Genomic DNA, 16805 nt, shown 5'->3' on the forward strand with positions numbered 1-16805 from the left:
ATTAATAGCTAGATGGGGAATTTATTTCAGCTGCTTTGGATGATATTGAAACTAATTTTATACTAGATTCGGCCATTTTGTATAAATAGATATTTTTCACTTGCAAATTATTGGATACGACCCTATTGAGTACACTTTTAGAAAAAGAAAACTGCACAACAGATAGTCAGAGACCCTCCAGCACGAACACACATCGGTCGATGTCATTGTCACACCACTTGAATTGCACTCTACTGTGTATGAGAGCCACCTGTTTGTGCTCCGTGTGCTGATTTAATGTCATCTGCTAACACAGAGGGTTGCATTGAGTTCTAGCTGTTCCTACTGAAAATGACTCACTGTTACAGCAAACAAACATTGGATGAAGTAAATAAATCGGTTATGTATCGGTTAACTTAGTCGTCGAATGCACCTGAATGTTACACCACGCCGACGTTGTTGTACATGTTTTCATTTCTTTTAGTTTATTGTTCACATTCTTTTGTGTCCCTTTGTTGATGACATCACAGGGTCACATCAGGCTTTATATCACCACTAGCTGTTAAAAGCCCGGGCTCCTGGAAACTATTGAAGTTGTCAGAAAACAAATTGAAATGCAGAGTCGGCGGTTTCGTTTTGCGGAAGTGCTCGCCTTTGTGGTCTGTCATGTGACTACGTGAGTTTCTCTCTCCTTGGAGGTTTTGTTTTGCCGATACGCTCGACTCGCTTGTGTGTTAGCGGCTAAGCGTGTTTTGTCTTTCCTCAGTGATTTCACTTTGGCGACGGAGTTGTTTTCTTTCAGCTTCATGCTGTAGCCTCATTCTTTTTTCTTCTTCCGACTCGTTAACTTGTGGCCGCCTTGCTGGCTCTTTCAGCTTCGTTCTGTAGCCTTGCACTTCCGGGCCAGACAGACAGACAGACAGACAGACAGACAGACAGACACATCCACGCGTAGACGTTTAAATATAAGATTGCTGTTGTACAACTGCTCACATATTAACTGATGATGTGTTAGATCCCATGCCATTTCTAGAGCAGGGGGTTACAATTATCTCTTGTCTGAACTTGAACCTGAAAAGCTAAAGAAAAGCCTCTTTACAAAAAATGAATACGGAAAACAGTGTTGTTTGAAAACTACAGGCCACAATCCAGCTCTCTTTGTCACCGACACTGTGATTGCAGTGCAGCTAAAAATGACTTTGTCTCATTTCTGATTATTTTTGTCTGACCCTCCAGGTTCATTTGGCAAGTGACCAAACCCGATAAAATGTGTACAGACATACAGTGGATTAGGGCTGTGCGATATGACCAAAATCTTATATTCCGATATTTCATTTCATATCCCGATATCACGATATAGTACATTTTCTTTGTATTCAGTGAATAGTTTATATAATCACCACTCCTTTTTTTTCATTTAAATTAAAAAAATCAAAAATGAGAAGTACTCAACTTGTAATTCTTTCTGTTCTTTTATTTAGAACATTTGAGCAAATGTTTGACTTAGAATGTAAACATAAAATGTTAATGTATCAAATATAAAACACTTTTCAAAAATAAATTACTAAAGGCCCAATATAAAATACTGCTATTTAAAATGCCTGACATAAACAAAATGTGAACTGTAGCAGCAATAACTCTCACAACATATATTAAATATAAAAGGATCAAAGCACTAACAACTAAACTATATAAGGCCAATAAACCCTTTAAACAAAATAAATACAAGTCTAACATTAACTGTCAAAACCAAATGTAAACATTGTACTTCAAACTGTAGCAGCAATAAGGCTTACGACAAAAATATATTAAATATATAATATTAAATATAATATTTTTTAGGCTACATTCTAGTAAAATGTTAATTTGCACATCGTAGTGTAGCAAATCACCGTTAATGAGTTACAGCTGATCGCCCGTGCGTGGGACTGGACGGCGCTAACGTGTTGATGCCGCCCAGCCCCAAGCACGGGCGCATCCGCTGTAACTCGTTAACGGAGATTTGCCGTGTTATTGCAGTTGTGGCGTAAACGTAATTTTAACAAGATTAATGCTGACAGCAAACGCTGCAGGGAAAATTATGCCTTAAGCAAATTGTTTTGGTAGCAATTAATCTTCCAAGCTTTTAACATGCTCGTTTAAATAGTACCTTTACAACTGTAATATCCTACGTGGCCTGCCTCTCAGTTGTAAACTCTCTGCATGCTCGCCACGTGCTTTTTATGGAGGTGGTAGAAGAGGTTTGTCGTGTTGGAGTCTGTGGTAGCGATCGGTTTGCAGCATAATTTGCACAGTACCGTTTTCTGGTCCGTGCCAGACTCTTCAAATCCAAACCATCTCCATACTACAGAGGTAGCCCTCGTTTAGGAACAACGTCCTTCTGTGTGGAGCTACCTGGTGTTGCCTCGTCTTCATCAGCCATGCTAGTGTGTCTGCATCCACGTGGTGGCCATCAAAACAATGAAAAAAATATTGCCGTAAACAGTTTATTTTACGACACCACGAAACAAACGATAGCGTAATGTGCAGCGATAGACGTTTTCATATTGTCATCCGATATATATCGTTATATCGAACAGCCCTACAGTGGATTCATAAAGTAGTGAGACTCCGTCACTTTCTGCACACTTTATCATGTTGTACCAACAACAACAACAACAAAAACAACATTTATTTGTATCACCTGTGTAATGGACTAGAATTTAGTGTTTTAAAGGAAATTACATTTCTCTGTGTTGCTTGGTGTAATTGGGCGATAAACCAGTGTTTTAAAGAAAAGGCAAAATTTCTGGAAAATTCTGCTACAGGTTATCATTGATGGCTATCTACAGCAGGGCTTGCCAAATCCGATCCTGGAGGACCACCGTGGCTGCGGGTTTTCATTCTAACCCTTTTTTTGTAAATGAGTGCCCTGTTTGTGCTGCTAATTAACTTCTTGTTAATTCATTTTAATTGAATTGCTTTTTCAAGATTAGTTCCCCAGAATTTCTTCATCGTTCCTCTGAATTGCTTCATTTCTTTCCTTACATGGCACCCAAACAGAAATGAAATGTGAAGTGAAGGAGTCAACAGAAGACCAACTAAGTCAGGGCCTCAAACTTCAACCAATTTCACTCCACCCTGTTGCTTAATTAGGCACCGAGTCTTGTTGTTAATTAAACCCGTTCTTTAATTCCATGGCTTGTTGCTGCTCTCGTGGTACATTAGCTTACATTTCTGAAATTGTTAATTTTCTCTTTCTAAGAGCACTGGTAAAATGTTTTGGGGACCTGAGCAGATCAACATTCCTTCATCTTTCTCAATTTTCAGATATTGTATGGCGGACGCCAGTTGTTTTGGATCATTTTGTGTCTCATTATTGTTTGGCTGCTAATTAAGGAAAAAGAAACAATTAAGGGATCTGAGTCTTCAAGAGCAAGTCAAAAGAAGTTCATTAGCAGCAAAACCAGGTTGCTCATTCTGAAAAGGGTTCGAATGAAAACCTGCTGCCACGGTGGTCCTCTAGGACCGGAGTTGGCGACCCCTGATCTACAGGACATACAGTCAAAGTAAAACATATGTGAACCCTTTGGAATGATCTGGTTTACTGCATGAATTGGTCATAAAAAGTGATCTGATCTTCATCTAAGTCACAGGTACGGATCTACACCATGAGCTTAAGCCAATGACACACAACAAATTCTACTCTTTCATGTCTTTATTTTACAAACGCATTCAACGTTCACAGTGGTAGTGGAAAAAGTAAGTGAACCTTGGGATTGAATAACTGGGTGACCCTCCTTTGGCAGCAATGACCTCAACCTGACGCTTCCTGTAACTGCACATCGAATTTTTGCCCATTCTTGCCTGCAGAGCTTCCTTAACTCTTCCATATTCTTTGATTGTCTTCTGTGTGTCTCTCTCTCTTCAAGTCACTCAGTAGGATTGACGTCTGGGCTCTGACTGGGCCGCCCCACAAGGCCGAGTTTGTTCTTCTGAAGCCGTTGTGCTGTGGATTTGCAGGCTCGTTGTCCTGTTGCATCACCCAGCCTCTTCTGAGCTTACGTTGACAGACAGACACCCTCACATCATCCTGGAGAATTTATTGATAAATTGTGAATTCATTTTCCCCTCAATGACGGCAAGCTGTCCAGGCCCTGACGCAGCAAAGCAGGCCCAAATCCTGATGTTCCCTCCTCCACCATACTTTACTGTAGGGATGATGTTTTGATGTTGATATGCGGTGCCCTTTTTACGCCAAATGAAGTTCTGCTTGTTCCTCCTAAATAGTTCAATTTTGGTTTATCACTCCACAAAACATTTTCTCACTACCGTTGTGGAGTGTCCAGGTGCTCTTTCACAAACTTCAGGCGTTCATCAATGTTCTTTTTTTGATAGCAGTGGCTTCCTTCTTGGTGTCCTGCCATGGACTCCTTTCTTGTTCAATGTTTTTCTTATAGTTGACTCAGAGATGTTCGCCAGTTCTGATGACTTCTTCAAGTCCTTTGCTGTCACTCAATGGTTCTTCTTTACCTCATTGCTGACTTGGCGTTGTGCTGTTGGGGTCATCTTGGCAGGGCGCCCACTTCTAGGCAGAGTAGCCTCAATACCAAACTGTCTCCATTTACAGACAACTTGCCAAACAGTAGACTGATGAATATCTCAAATCTCCAAGATGATTTTGTAACCCTTTCCAGCCTCATGTAGATGAACAATTCTCCATCGTAGCTCTTCTGACAGCTTTTTTGTGCGAGACGTGATTCCCATCTGGATATGCTTCTTGTCAAAAGCTGAAACTCCAACTTTATCGTGTTTATCATCAATCAGAGTCATTCTGGGCCGCACCGCTGAACTCGTCTCATTAAATGGACTCCACGTGTGCGAAATTCAGACTGCAATGAGCTTTTTAAAAAGTCCTTAGCTTAGGCTTCACTTACTTTTTCCAACCTTCAGTTTCACAGTTTGAAGGATTTATTCAATATGGTCACAAAGTCTCAGTCTGTGTCTCTTTAGTTATAGGAGACTGTGTTTGTTCATTATTGTGACTGACACAAAGATACGACCAGGTTTTATATGGGAATTAGACACAAATAGCGAGAATTCCTAGGGGTTCACATACTGTTTACTTTATCTGTAAATATTTACCTGTCTTGCTAAAGAGTCACCTGCTTTGAATAGTCCGACTGCTCTGATTAAGTATGTCACCCACACACAATGTGGTGATACCAGATGTGATTCTGGAGACATTGGTTTCTAATCAGGTACTTTTTGATAGCTGACCATAATACTACTGTTGAACCAAAGTGAATGTGTTTACAGTATTTGTTCTGCAGAGGAAATTGGCAAGCACCATTGTTTCACTGATCGTCATGTTGATTGATCTATGCAGAGACTGAAGCATTTATATATTTCTGGGTAACTGAGAATTCAACCGTTTAATCACTTTATTGTCATTGTGTAACACAACTAAATGACTTTTTGTGACAGCCCCAAGGTGCATTTAAAGAAAAGTCAAACAATTCCAAATATGTTGTATACAGTGTTAAGTGATCGAGTAACCAGAGCAAATTATTGCTCAAAGTACAGCAGCGTAAATTGTTATTGCACCTGTTAATGAATAGTACATTACATATTATATGTTGTATTACATTAGTATATTGCACATTACCAATGTAGCTTATCGCACATGTTCAATTAAAATTATCTCAAACTGAGGAGATTCAGAGTTCACAAAGTTTATGGCAGATTGTGGGGGATTAGGGGAGACTCTTTTTTTAGTCTTTTTGTGCATACACAGATTGACCTAAAGCGTCTTCCTGACAGGAGGAGCTCAAACAAAGAATTTCCAGGATGAGTTTTCGGCCCTTCTCACACAAGAGTTTGAGTGATGGCAGTTCAGTCCCAATAATCGCCTCTGCTGTTTTTACGAGCCGCTGCAGGGCTTCTTTCGCAGCCTTGGTGCAGCTGTTGGACCTGCAGGCCATCATGCAGTTAGTTAAGATGCTCTCTATCGTGCATCTATAGAAATTAACCAGCAGCTTCTAGGGGAGGTCGGCTCTCCTTAGCTACCTGAGAAAATGGAGGCGTCGTTGTGTGTTGCCTATTGTAGGCATATCGGAATAAAGGAGAACAGAGAAGTCTGGTCTGAGACTTGTGACTGCTGCCTGCTTCTTTTATGCCTTTTCATCATATCGCTGTGTCTACTCCCTGTAACAACCTTGGCATGTACCTGGCCCAGGTTCCTCTAGGCCTGAGGCCGATAACACATGTTTTCATACAGAAGATGGAGCTCAGAGGGCTTTGAAAAAAAAAAAAGAAAGAAAAAAAGAAAAATAAGATTAGGCAATACTAAGTAATACAGAATAAAGTAAGGTCTGATGGCCAGGAGGACAGAAAAAAAAAAAAAACACTCCAGAGGGCTGTCAAAAAAAAAAATCTGCAGGGGTTCCAAGGCCACGAGACCACCCAGACCACCTAACACAAATGATCTCAATCGGTCCACGTGGTTTTAGATAGATAGATACTTGATTAACCCCAAGGGGAAATTCCCATACTCCAGCAGCAGCATACTGATAAAGAACAATATTAAAGAGTGATAACAATGCAGGTATAACAGACAATAACTTTGTATAATGTTAACGTTTACCCCCTGAGTCGCATAGTGTGGGGTCTCCTCAGTCTGTCAGTCTGTCACTGAAGCTAGTCCTCTGTCTGGAGATGATCCTGTTCAGTGGATGCAGTTGATTCTCCATGATTGACAGGAGTCTGCTCAGCGCCCGTCGCTCTGTCATGGATGTCAAACTGTCCAGCTCTGTGCCTACAATAGAGCCTGCCTTCCTCACCAGTTTGTCCAGGTGTGAGGCGTCCTTTTTCTTTATGCTGCCTCTCCAGCACACCACCAGGTAGAAGAGGGCGCTCACAACAACCGTCTGATAGAACATCTGCAGCATCTTATTACAGATGTTGAAGGACGCCAGCCTTCTAAGTTAGTATAGTTGTCTCTGTCCTCTCTTACACAGATTGGCAGTCCAGTCCAATTTATCATCCAGCTGCCTTCCCAGGTATTTATAGGTCTGCACCCTCTGCACAGTCACCTCTGATAATCATGGAGTGCATGAGGGGCCTGGGCCTCCTAAAATCCACCACCAGCTCCTTGGTTTTGCTGGTGTTCAAGTGTAGGTGGTTTGAGTCGCAGCATTTAACAAAGTCCTTGATTAGGTTCCTATACTCCTCCTCCTGCCCACTTCTGATGCAGCCCACTATAGCAGTGTCATCAGTGAACTTTTGCACGTGGCAGGACTCTGAGTTGTATTGGAAGTCTGATGTATGTTGGCTGAACAGGAACAGAGAAAGTCCAGTCCCCTGCGGCGCTCCTGTGCTGCTGACCACAATGTCAGACCTGCAGTTCCCGAGACGCACATACTGAGGTCTGTCCGTAAGATAGTCCACAATCCATGGCACCAGGTATGAATCTACTCCGGTCTCTGTCATCTTGTCCCTAAGGAGCCAAGGTTGGATGGTGTTGAAGGTGCTAGAGAAGTCCAGAAACATAATTCTTACAGCACCACTGCCTCTGTCCAAGTAGGAGAGGGATCGGTGTAGCATACAGATGATGGCATCCTCCGCTCCCACCTTCTACTGGTATGCGAACTGCAGAGGGTTGAGGGCGTGGCGGACCTGTGGCCTCAGGTGGTGAAGCAGCAGCCGCTCCATGGTCTTCATCACATGTGACGTCAGAGTGACAGGCCAGAAGTCGTTCAGCTCACTAGGACGTGATACCTTTGGGACTGGGGTGATACAAGATGTTTTCCAAATCCTTGGGACTCTCCCCTGTTCCAGGCTCAGGATGAAGATGCGCTGTAGAGGACTCCCCTAATCCAACGCACAGGCCTTCAGCAGTCGTGGTGATACTCCATCTGGACCCGCTGCTTTGCTGGCACAAAGTCTCCTCCGCTCTCTGCTCACCTGGGCTGCTGTAATTGTGGGTTGGGGGAAACTCTCTCCTATGCTGGTATCAGCAGAAGGATGGGTGGGAGGTTACAGTACTCCGAGGTGAGAGTGGGTTAGGGTGGTCAGACCTGTTGAAGTTGTTAATCAATTTTCAGGCTTCACGTAGAAGAATTAGACGATGATGGTCATGTGGACCTCTGGCCTTCAGTCTGCAGGTGTGGGGACTGCATGGTGCCCTGATCAGGTGGCAGTGGTGTAGATCAGCACCACAGAAAACTGGAAAGAGAACAGCAGAAGAAGTAGGGGTTAGTACAGATTGTGGAGCCATGATAAAGACGATAATTCAATGCATATGCAGAATATCAGGGTTACACTAAACTAAAGTTATGAGAGAGCCATATTAAAATAACGGGGTTTTCACAGGTTTTTTTTAAAGTGCTCCGCTATATTAGCTTGGTGAATTTTGAACGGTAAACTCGTATTCTAGATTTGAGGTGCATAACAGCAGAAGGCCGCCCGCCTCACCACTTCTTTTAAGTTTAGCTCTTGGAGTTTTAAGCAGACCCTCATTTGAAGATCTAAGGTTACGATTTGGAGTTTAAGGTGACCGGCCTTCTAAAATATAGGATGGAGCAGATGATTATTCAAGGCTTTATAAACTACAGTGATCCCTCCTAAATCGTGGGGGTTGCGTTCCAGAACCCCCCGCGATAGGTGAAAATCCGCAAACTAAACACCATATGTTTAAATGGCTATTTTTAGATATTTTACGCCCTTATAAACTCTCCCACACTCTTTTAAACATTTCCCGCACAGTTATACAGCATAAACCCTTTGTATTCTCTTAGATATTGGGTAAGATTCATTGAAATTATGTATGTAAACACGCTGTTTATATACAGTAAAACCTAAATATTATTTTAAAGATATCGAGCGTCTCTGATATCACGTGTGTTACAGCCATTACGATAGACAGGCCACCAGCAATAAATACGTACAATGCAAGAGAAATTGTATACAGTAAAATGTGTGTACAGTGACACTAAACGTACGTACATGTACTAAGTACTGTACGTAGAAAATTAATTATGATTACTCTCCAACAATGACATGACGATTTGTCCAATAACGATGAGTTTCATTTTACTGCACAACAAAGGAGAGCGTTACAGCTCTTCTAAAGGAGCCTCTTCAGGCGACTGTGTAGCACCGGCGTTGTCGTCTGGAGTTTCTTCTTCCACTGAAGGCGTACTCGGCGGTGTTAAGCGGGTAAGGAACATCGTGATGGGCAGTTGCTGGCGCTGCTTTTTCATTTGTATAACGAGGCGTGGCGTCGTCAATAGCATTTCTAAATTGCAAAGAACGAATCATTTGCGTGTCCCATTCATCAACCAATGTCTGGAGATTTGTAGAATGGTCGTGAGGCTGGCGTCTTCTTCCTGTGCTGGATCCTCTTGTTCCTTATCTTCCTCACTCACTGACTTGGTCATCTTGGCCAAATCTTCGTCACTCAGCGTTTCGGAGTGGACATCGAGCAGCTCGTTGACGAAACTTAATCCTTTAAACAGCGAAACACATTGATGCTGAATGATCGAGACGAGACTTCCTGTTTAGCGCAAAGTGGAATTGAATTCTGAGCTCCGTCACCGAGCCAATCAGCACCCAGGAACTTAATCGTGTGCTCTGATTGGGTAGCTTCTCAGCCACCCGACAATAGTGTCCCTTGTATGAAATCAACTGGGTAAACCAACTGAGGAAGTATATACCAGAAATAAAAAGACCCATTGTCCGCAGAAACCCGCGAAGCAGCAAAAAATCAGCGATATATATTTAAATATGCCTATGTATAAAATGTGCGATAGAGTGAAGCCGGAAAAGTCGAAGCGTGATATAGCGAGGGATTACTGTATAAGCAGGATTTTTAAAGTCTAATACATGATGTTAGCCGTGCATTCTTACATAAACTTGAAACGACAGGCAAATCTACTAACAGCAGGGGTGTTGAACTCAGTGGCTGCAGGTTCACAGGCTGCAGGTTTTCATTCTAACCATCTTCTTCATTAGTCACCAGTTTTTGATGCCAATTAACTTCTTTTGCTTTGGTTTTAATGAACTTGACTCATGCCCCTTAGTTGTCTCTTTTTCCTTAATTAGCAGCCAAACAATAAGGAGACACAAAACAAGCCGCCATATGAGCAGCTCACCTGTGCCCATCGTACAGTAAGGTTGATCTCTCAGGTCACCAAAACATTCTGACGGCGTTCTTAGAAAAAATCAACAGTTTTGGAAATGTCTGCTGTGGCAAAAGGAGAGCAGCGATGAGCCACGGAATTAAATAACGGGTTGAATTAACAGCAAGATTCGGCTTCTCATTAAGAGATTGGTTGGAGTTTGAAGCTCCAGTTTAGCTGGTCATCTGTAGGCTCGTTTCACGTCTCATTTCTGTTTGGCTGCCATTTAATGAAGAAGGGAATCAATTCAGAGGGCTGAATCCTTAACAACAGGGCTATTAAAATGAAGGAGAAAGGAGTTAATTAGCCATGAAAACTGATTAGGAAAAGGGTGAGAATGAAAACTTGCAGCCACTGCAGCTCTCCAGGCCCGGAGTTTGACACCCCTGACTTACAGTTTTGGTCATTATTTATTTATTTATTTATTTAATCAATCGGTAAGCACTTCACTTTTGACAGAAATCTGAAAAGTTCATTTTCTCTGACCTGTTGGTCTGTTCAGTAGATGGACAATCGTTCTCCTCTGTGGTGCTTTAAACAAAGTGTCAGCTAAACGTTGGTCCTTTTTAAGTATTGAGATTGCAGATTTATTAAAGTGGTATGTAAGATGTGGGGGCTTGACATATAATTTGGTTGCTTTTTCCTTCTAGTATGCTGAACATGAAAAGAATCTTCTGGAAAGAAGAAGTGAAATTGTTGAGCTGGTAAGTGAAAATAACTAAATATTATATCCGTATCTTATGATTGTCCAGGGCCGGCTTTGTCATTTAGGGGATTGAGGTGGTCATCTAGGGTGGCCAGGTTTTCGTTTGTACACATTTTGTGATGTTGCAGCCTTAATAGTAAAAATCATTTACCGTATTTTTCGCTCCTTAAGACGCACCTGACCATTAGACGCACCTAGGTTTAGAGGAGGAAAACAAGAAAAAAAATATTCAGAGCCAAATGGTGTACTAATTAATATGTTTAATAAAATATAGCAGAATAATACTTCAACCATGTAAAGTCAACAGCGGTATTAAGAACCGTCATCACTGTCATTAACAAATGAGGAGAGACTTTAAGGTTCATGCACTCTTCCGGTTTTCTGGAAACTTCAAGAACTCCTCATCGCTAGTGTCAGAATTTATGAAGCTCAGTTGCTCACAATCATTTTGCAGGAGTGTGTACCTATCATCACGCGGCATAACCTGTCCAAAGCCACCAGGGGACAACGCGCATTTGGACCAATGCTCCCTGAAGTTATATCCCCAGTCTAGTCCCATCTCTATTTGTAATGCCACAAAGCCCTTCATCTCGTCTTTTGTTGTGGATTTCTACTTTGAAAAACGAGAATGCGATGCAATCCCAGCCCGCCATTCAAAAAATTGCTCTGCAAACCTGTTTGTCTCGTCTGACAGCAGCTGAGAAGCGGCATCAGGGGAGATCAACCTGAAGTAGTCCAGCGGCTGGTAATCTGTCGAGTCCAACAGCAAGCTGTGCCATCTTGTGAAGTCCGGTAGCCTGTTTGGCTCCCACGGATCAATGTCTGGGTATTTCTCCCACGCGAGCCTTGCCATAGATGTGTCGGCTGTGTACTCGGCTGGGCGGCATCGGCTGGTGTCCGATCAGCTGATGCCAGTTCCTCACTCTCTCGCGCGATCTCCTGATCACACTCAACAAAATATACGACTCCGCGATAATGCGCAAAGCATCGTCTACTGAGTGTTTTGTTTCCTGCACTCGCTTCGCTCCCTCGTGAGATGTCGATGCCATCTTGCCTTTGTTTACATTTTGCAACTCACGCACACGCACGGATTAGATGCCGAGATAATGAGTCCAACATTCCTCCAAGCAGTGAGGGAATGCCTGTGACGTAACGGTGAGTTTGGTCGCCATTAACAGCTGATTGTCGCCCTCTACCCCTGGATGTTGACTTTTGTCACGTAATACACATCACGGTCTGACGCATTTATTGCCCCATAAGACGACAGACATTTCCACCCTTCTTTGGGGAAAAAGTGCGCCTTATGGAGCGAAAAATACGGTAACTTAACTCTCTCCCTATTTAATCAACAGTCAATGCCTCAGAATGACAAAGCAAAAACAAAATTTTTGAAATGTTTGCAAAAAAGAAAACCTCAGTACTATGGCAGCCATTCCAGCCTAGAGCCTTCCTGGCTTGATGCGACAAGCTTCACACAACATGTACATGACGCTGGGAGTGTGTGGCCCCTGATGATCTTTGGTGCCTAACCCCTCACGTTCATTGATCCAATTTGCGATAAACCCTAAGGGAGACCCAACTGCTCTTAACCTTCACATCTATGCTGGCCTCACATAAAGCTCAAAGAGCGAGGGGCCTCAATCTACCCTTAATTTGGGCTCATGATTTTCACCTTTTTTCCTGGATCAGTAGAGATGCCAAAGCCGGCCCAGTGTGTGTTTTATAAATGTTTATGCACAGGTGGTGTCATATTCTGGTTTGTAGTCAGGGAGGGGATGTGGTGCTCTCCTACAAATACTTGAGGGGTCCCCATCAATGACAGCTTGGACTGGTTTCGTAACCCAGAGGAACTACAGAAGAAAGGGAAGAGCAGGCTCTTTTTCTTAGGGGACTGCATTCCCTTAATGTGTGATGTGACATCCTTCACACCTTCTATAACTCTGGGATGGCCAGTGGGGTGTACTGGGCTGGTTACATCACTTCAAGAGAGGACCACCAAATCAACAAGGTAATTAAAAGGTCAGGCTCAGTTATGGAACACACTATGGACCCCTTGGAGGGCAGAAGTGGAGGAGAGAATGAAAAACAATAAAAGCGAGTGCCACTATGAACAATGTCAAGTCTGAATTTTTTTTCTTCTTAAATCTTCTTTCTTTTTAGTCCTCCTAGTGTGTGTCTGTCTACTAATGTATTTATTTATTGAAAGAATTTCTGTAAAAGCCAAATTAAATTCTGTCTACCCAGAACAAAGATACAGGCATGTTAAGTTTGTGTGTGTGTGTTTTTTTTTTAATATATATGTGTATGTGCCCATGTATATATTTATGTATATGTATAAAATGATTAATTTATTAGATAGATACATGGATATACTTGATTCTAGCTATATCTGTGATATATAAGCCAATGAACTATTCAGCAGAGGTCTGTCACAAAATGCAACTGGGGCCCCTTTACTGTATACTAGTAGCAATACACCTGTATAACACCTCATTGGGACTGTGACAGCCAAGTCAGAAATTTTCTTTCTTTTTAATTTTCTTGTTTTATAATCATTGTGGATTGTGTTCAGTCCAAAGTGTGTGTCTAAATATTTATTTATTTGTTTATGTATCTACCTATTTATATGTTTATTTACTTAAAGAGCTTCTGTAAAAAGCCAAATTTCACCATTAGGGACATATAAAAGTGTACAGTGCCTTTCCTATCTATCTATCTATCTGTCTGTCTGTCTGGTGCCTTTTATATCTATCTATCTATATATCTATCTATCTATCTGTATAAGCCTTTCATATCTATCTATCTATCTGTATAGCGCCTTTCATATCTATCTGTCTATCTATCTATCTATCTATCTATCCATCTATCTATCTGTATAGCGCCTTTCATATATCTATCTATCTATCTATCTGTCTGTCTGTCTGTCAGTCTAGTGCCTTTCATATCTATCTATCTATCTATCTGTATAGCGCCTTTTATATCTATCTATCTATATATCTATCTATCTATCTGTATGTCTAGCCGTTTTCATGTCTATCTATCTATCTATCTATCTGTATAGCGCCTTTCATATCTATCTGTCTGTCTGTCTTTCTGGTGCCTTTGATATCTATCTATCTATCTATCTATCTATCTATCTATCTATCTATCTATCTGTATAGCGCCTTTCATATATCTATGTATCTATCTATCTGTCTGTCTGTCTGTCTGTCTGTCTGGTGCCTTTCATATCTATCTATCTATCTATCTATCTATCTATCTGTATAGCGCCTTTCATGTCTATCTATCTATCTATCTGTATAGCGCCTTTCATATATCTATCTATCTATCTATCTATCTATCTATCTATCTATCTATCTATCTGTATAGCGCCTTTCATATATCTATGTATCTATCTATCTGTCTGTCTGTCTAGTGCCTTTCCTATCTGTCTGTCTGTCTGTCTGTCTGTCTGTCTGTCTAGTGCCTTTCATATCTATCTATCTATCTATCTATCTATCTATCTATCTATCTGTCTGTCAGTCTAGTGCCTTTCATATCTATCTATCTATCTGTATAGCGCCTTTCATATCTATCTGTCTGTCTGTCTTTTCTGGTGCCTTTGATATCTATCTATCTATCTGTATAGCGCCTTTCATATATCTATCTATCTATCTATCTATCTATCTATCTATCTGTCTGTCTAGTGCCTTTCTATATCTATCTATCTATCGCCTTTCATATATCTATCTATCTATCTATCTGTCTGTCTGTCTGTCTGTCTAGTGCCTTTCATATCTATCTATCTATCTATCTGTATAGCGCCTTTCATGTCTATCTATCTATCTGTATAGCCCTTTCATATCTATCTGTCTGTCTGTCTTTCTATCTATCTATCTATCTATCTGTCTGTCTAGTGCCTTTCATCTATCTATCTATCTATCTATCTGTATAGCGCCTTTCATATATCTATGTATCTATCTATCTGTCTGTCTGTCTAGTGCCTTTCCTATTCTATCATCTATCTATCTATCTATCTGTATAGCCTTCATGTCTATCTATCTATCTATCTATCTATCTATCTATCTATCTATCTATCTGTCTGTCTAGTGCCTTTCATATATCTATGTATCTATCTATCTGTCTGTCTGTCTAGTGCCTTTCCTATCTGTCTGTCTGTCTGTCTGTCTGTCTGTCTAGTGCCTTTTATATCTATCTATCTATCTATCTATCTGTATAGCGCCTTTTATATCTATCTATCTATATATCTATCTATCTATCGCCTTTCATATATCTACAGTCATGTGAAAACATTAGGACACCCTTTGAAAGCATGTGGTTTTTGTAACATTTTTAATAAATGGTTATTTCATCTCCGTTTCAACAATACAGAGAGATTAAAGTAATCCAACTAAACAAAGAAAACTGAAGAAAAGTCTTTTCAAGATCTTCTGTAAATGTCATTCTACAAAAATGCCTATTCTAACTGAGGAAAAAGATAGGACACCCTTGCCCCTAATAGCGAGTGTTACCTCCTTTGGCTGAAATAACTGCAGTGAGACGGTTCTTGTAGCCATCTACCAGTCTTCGACATCGGTCTGAGGAAATTTTACCCCACTCCTCAATGCAGAACTTTTTCAGCTGTGAGATGTTTGAGGGGTTTCTTGCACGCATAGCCCTTTTCAAGTCACTCCCACAGCATCTCAATGGGATTCAAATCTGGACTTTGACTTGGCCATTCCAGGACTCTCCATTTCTTCTTTTCAGCCAATCTTTGGTTGATTTACTAGTATGTTTTGGGTCATTGTCATGTTGCATGGTCCAGTTCCGCTTCAGCTTTAATTTTCTAACTGATGGTCTCACATGTTCTTCAAGCACCTTCTGATACACAGTAGAATTCATCGTGGATTCTATGATGGTGAGCTGACCAGGTCCTGCTGCAGCAAAGCAGCCCCAAACCATGACACTTCCACCTCCATGCTTCACAGTTGGTATGAGGTTCTTTTCTTGGAATGCTGTGTTTGGTTTACGCCAAACATGTCCTCTGCTGTTGTGTCCAAATAATTCAATTTTGGACTCATCTGTCCAAAGAACATTATTCCAGAAGTCCTGGTCTTTGTCAACTTTATCTCTGGCAAATGTCAGTCTGGCCTCGATGTTTCTCTTGGAAAGCAAAGGTTTCCTCCTTGCACACCTCCCATGCAAGTTAAACTTGTACAGTCTCTTTCTGATTGTAGAGGCATGTACTTCTACATCAACAGTAGCCAGAGCCTGCTGTAGTTCTCGAGATGACACTTTAGGGTTTTGGAGACCTCTTTTAGCATCTTGCGGTCTGCTCTTGGGGTGAACTTGCTGGGGCGACCAGTCCTGGGCATGTTGGCAGTTGTTTTGAAAGCCCTCCACTTGTAGACTATCTTCCGGACAGTGGAATGGCTGATTTCAAAATCTTTTGAGATCTTTTAAATCCCTTCCCAGACTCATAGGCTGCTACAATCTTTTTCTGAAGTCCTCTGACAGCTCTTTTGTTCTCACCATGGTGCTCACTCTCACTTCAACAGTCAGGAGCACACCAAACTAAATGTCTGAGGTTTAAATAGGGCAAGCCTCATTCAACATGCAGAGTAACGATCTACTAATTATGTGCACCTGGTGTGATATACCTGTGTGAGATCTGAGCCAATTTAAGAGGGAATACATGTGAGGGTGTCCTATCTTTTCCTCAGTTAGAATAGGCATTTTTGTAGAATGACATTTACAGAAGATCTTGAAAAGACTTTTCTTCAGTTTTCTTTGTTTAGTTGGATTACTTTAATCTCTCTGTATTGTTGAAACGGAGATGAAATAACCATTTATTAAAAATGTTACAAAAACCACATGCTTTCAAAGGGTGTCCTAATGTTTTCACATGACTGTATGTATCTATCTATCTGTCTGTCTGTCTAGTGCCTTTCCTATCTATCTATCTATCTATCTATCTATCT

The 16805-nt window shown here is 41.3% G+C and overlaps 1 protein-coding gene across 1 annotated transcript in view; it reads left to right on the forward strand.

Annotated features, from left to right (window-relative positions):
• Positions 1–16805, forward strand: part of mcur1 (mitochondrial calcium uniporter regulator 1) — a 63224-nt gene that overhangs the window by 37249 nt on the left and 9170 nt on the right. The window contains exon 7 of the mRNA XM_039754004.1: positions 10790–10843. Within this exon, the coding sequence (XP_039609938.1) occupies positions 10790–10843 (54 nt within the window). The remainder of the gene's footprint in view (positions 1–10789; positions 10844–16805) is intronic.

This window comes from Polypterus senegalus, chromosome 5 (assembly GCF_016835505.1).
Source record: "Polypterus senegalus isolate Bchr_013 chromosome 5, ASM1683550v1, whole genome shotgun sequence".
NCBI lineage: Eukaryota > Metazoa > Chordata > Cladistia > Polypteriformes > Polypteridae > Polypterus > Polypterus senegalus.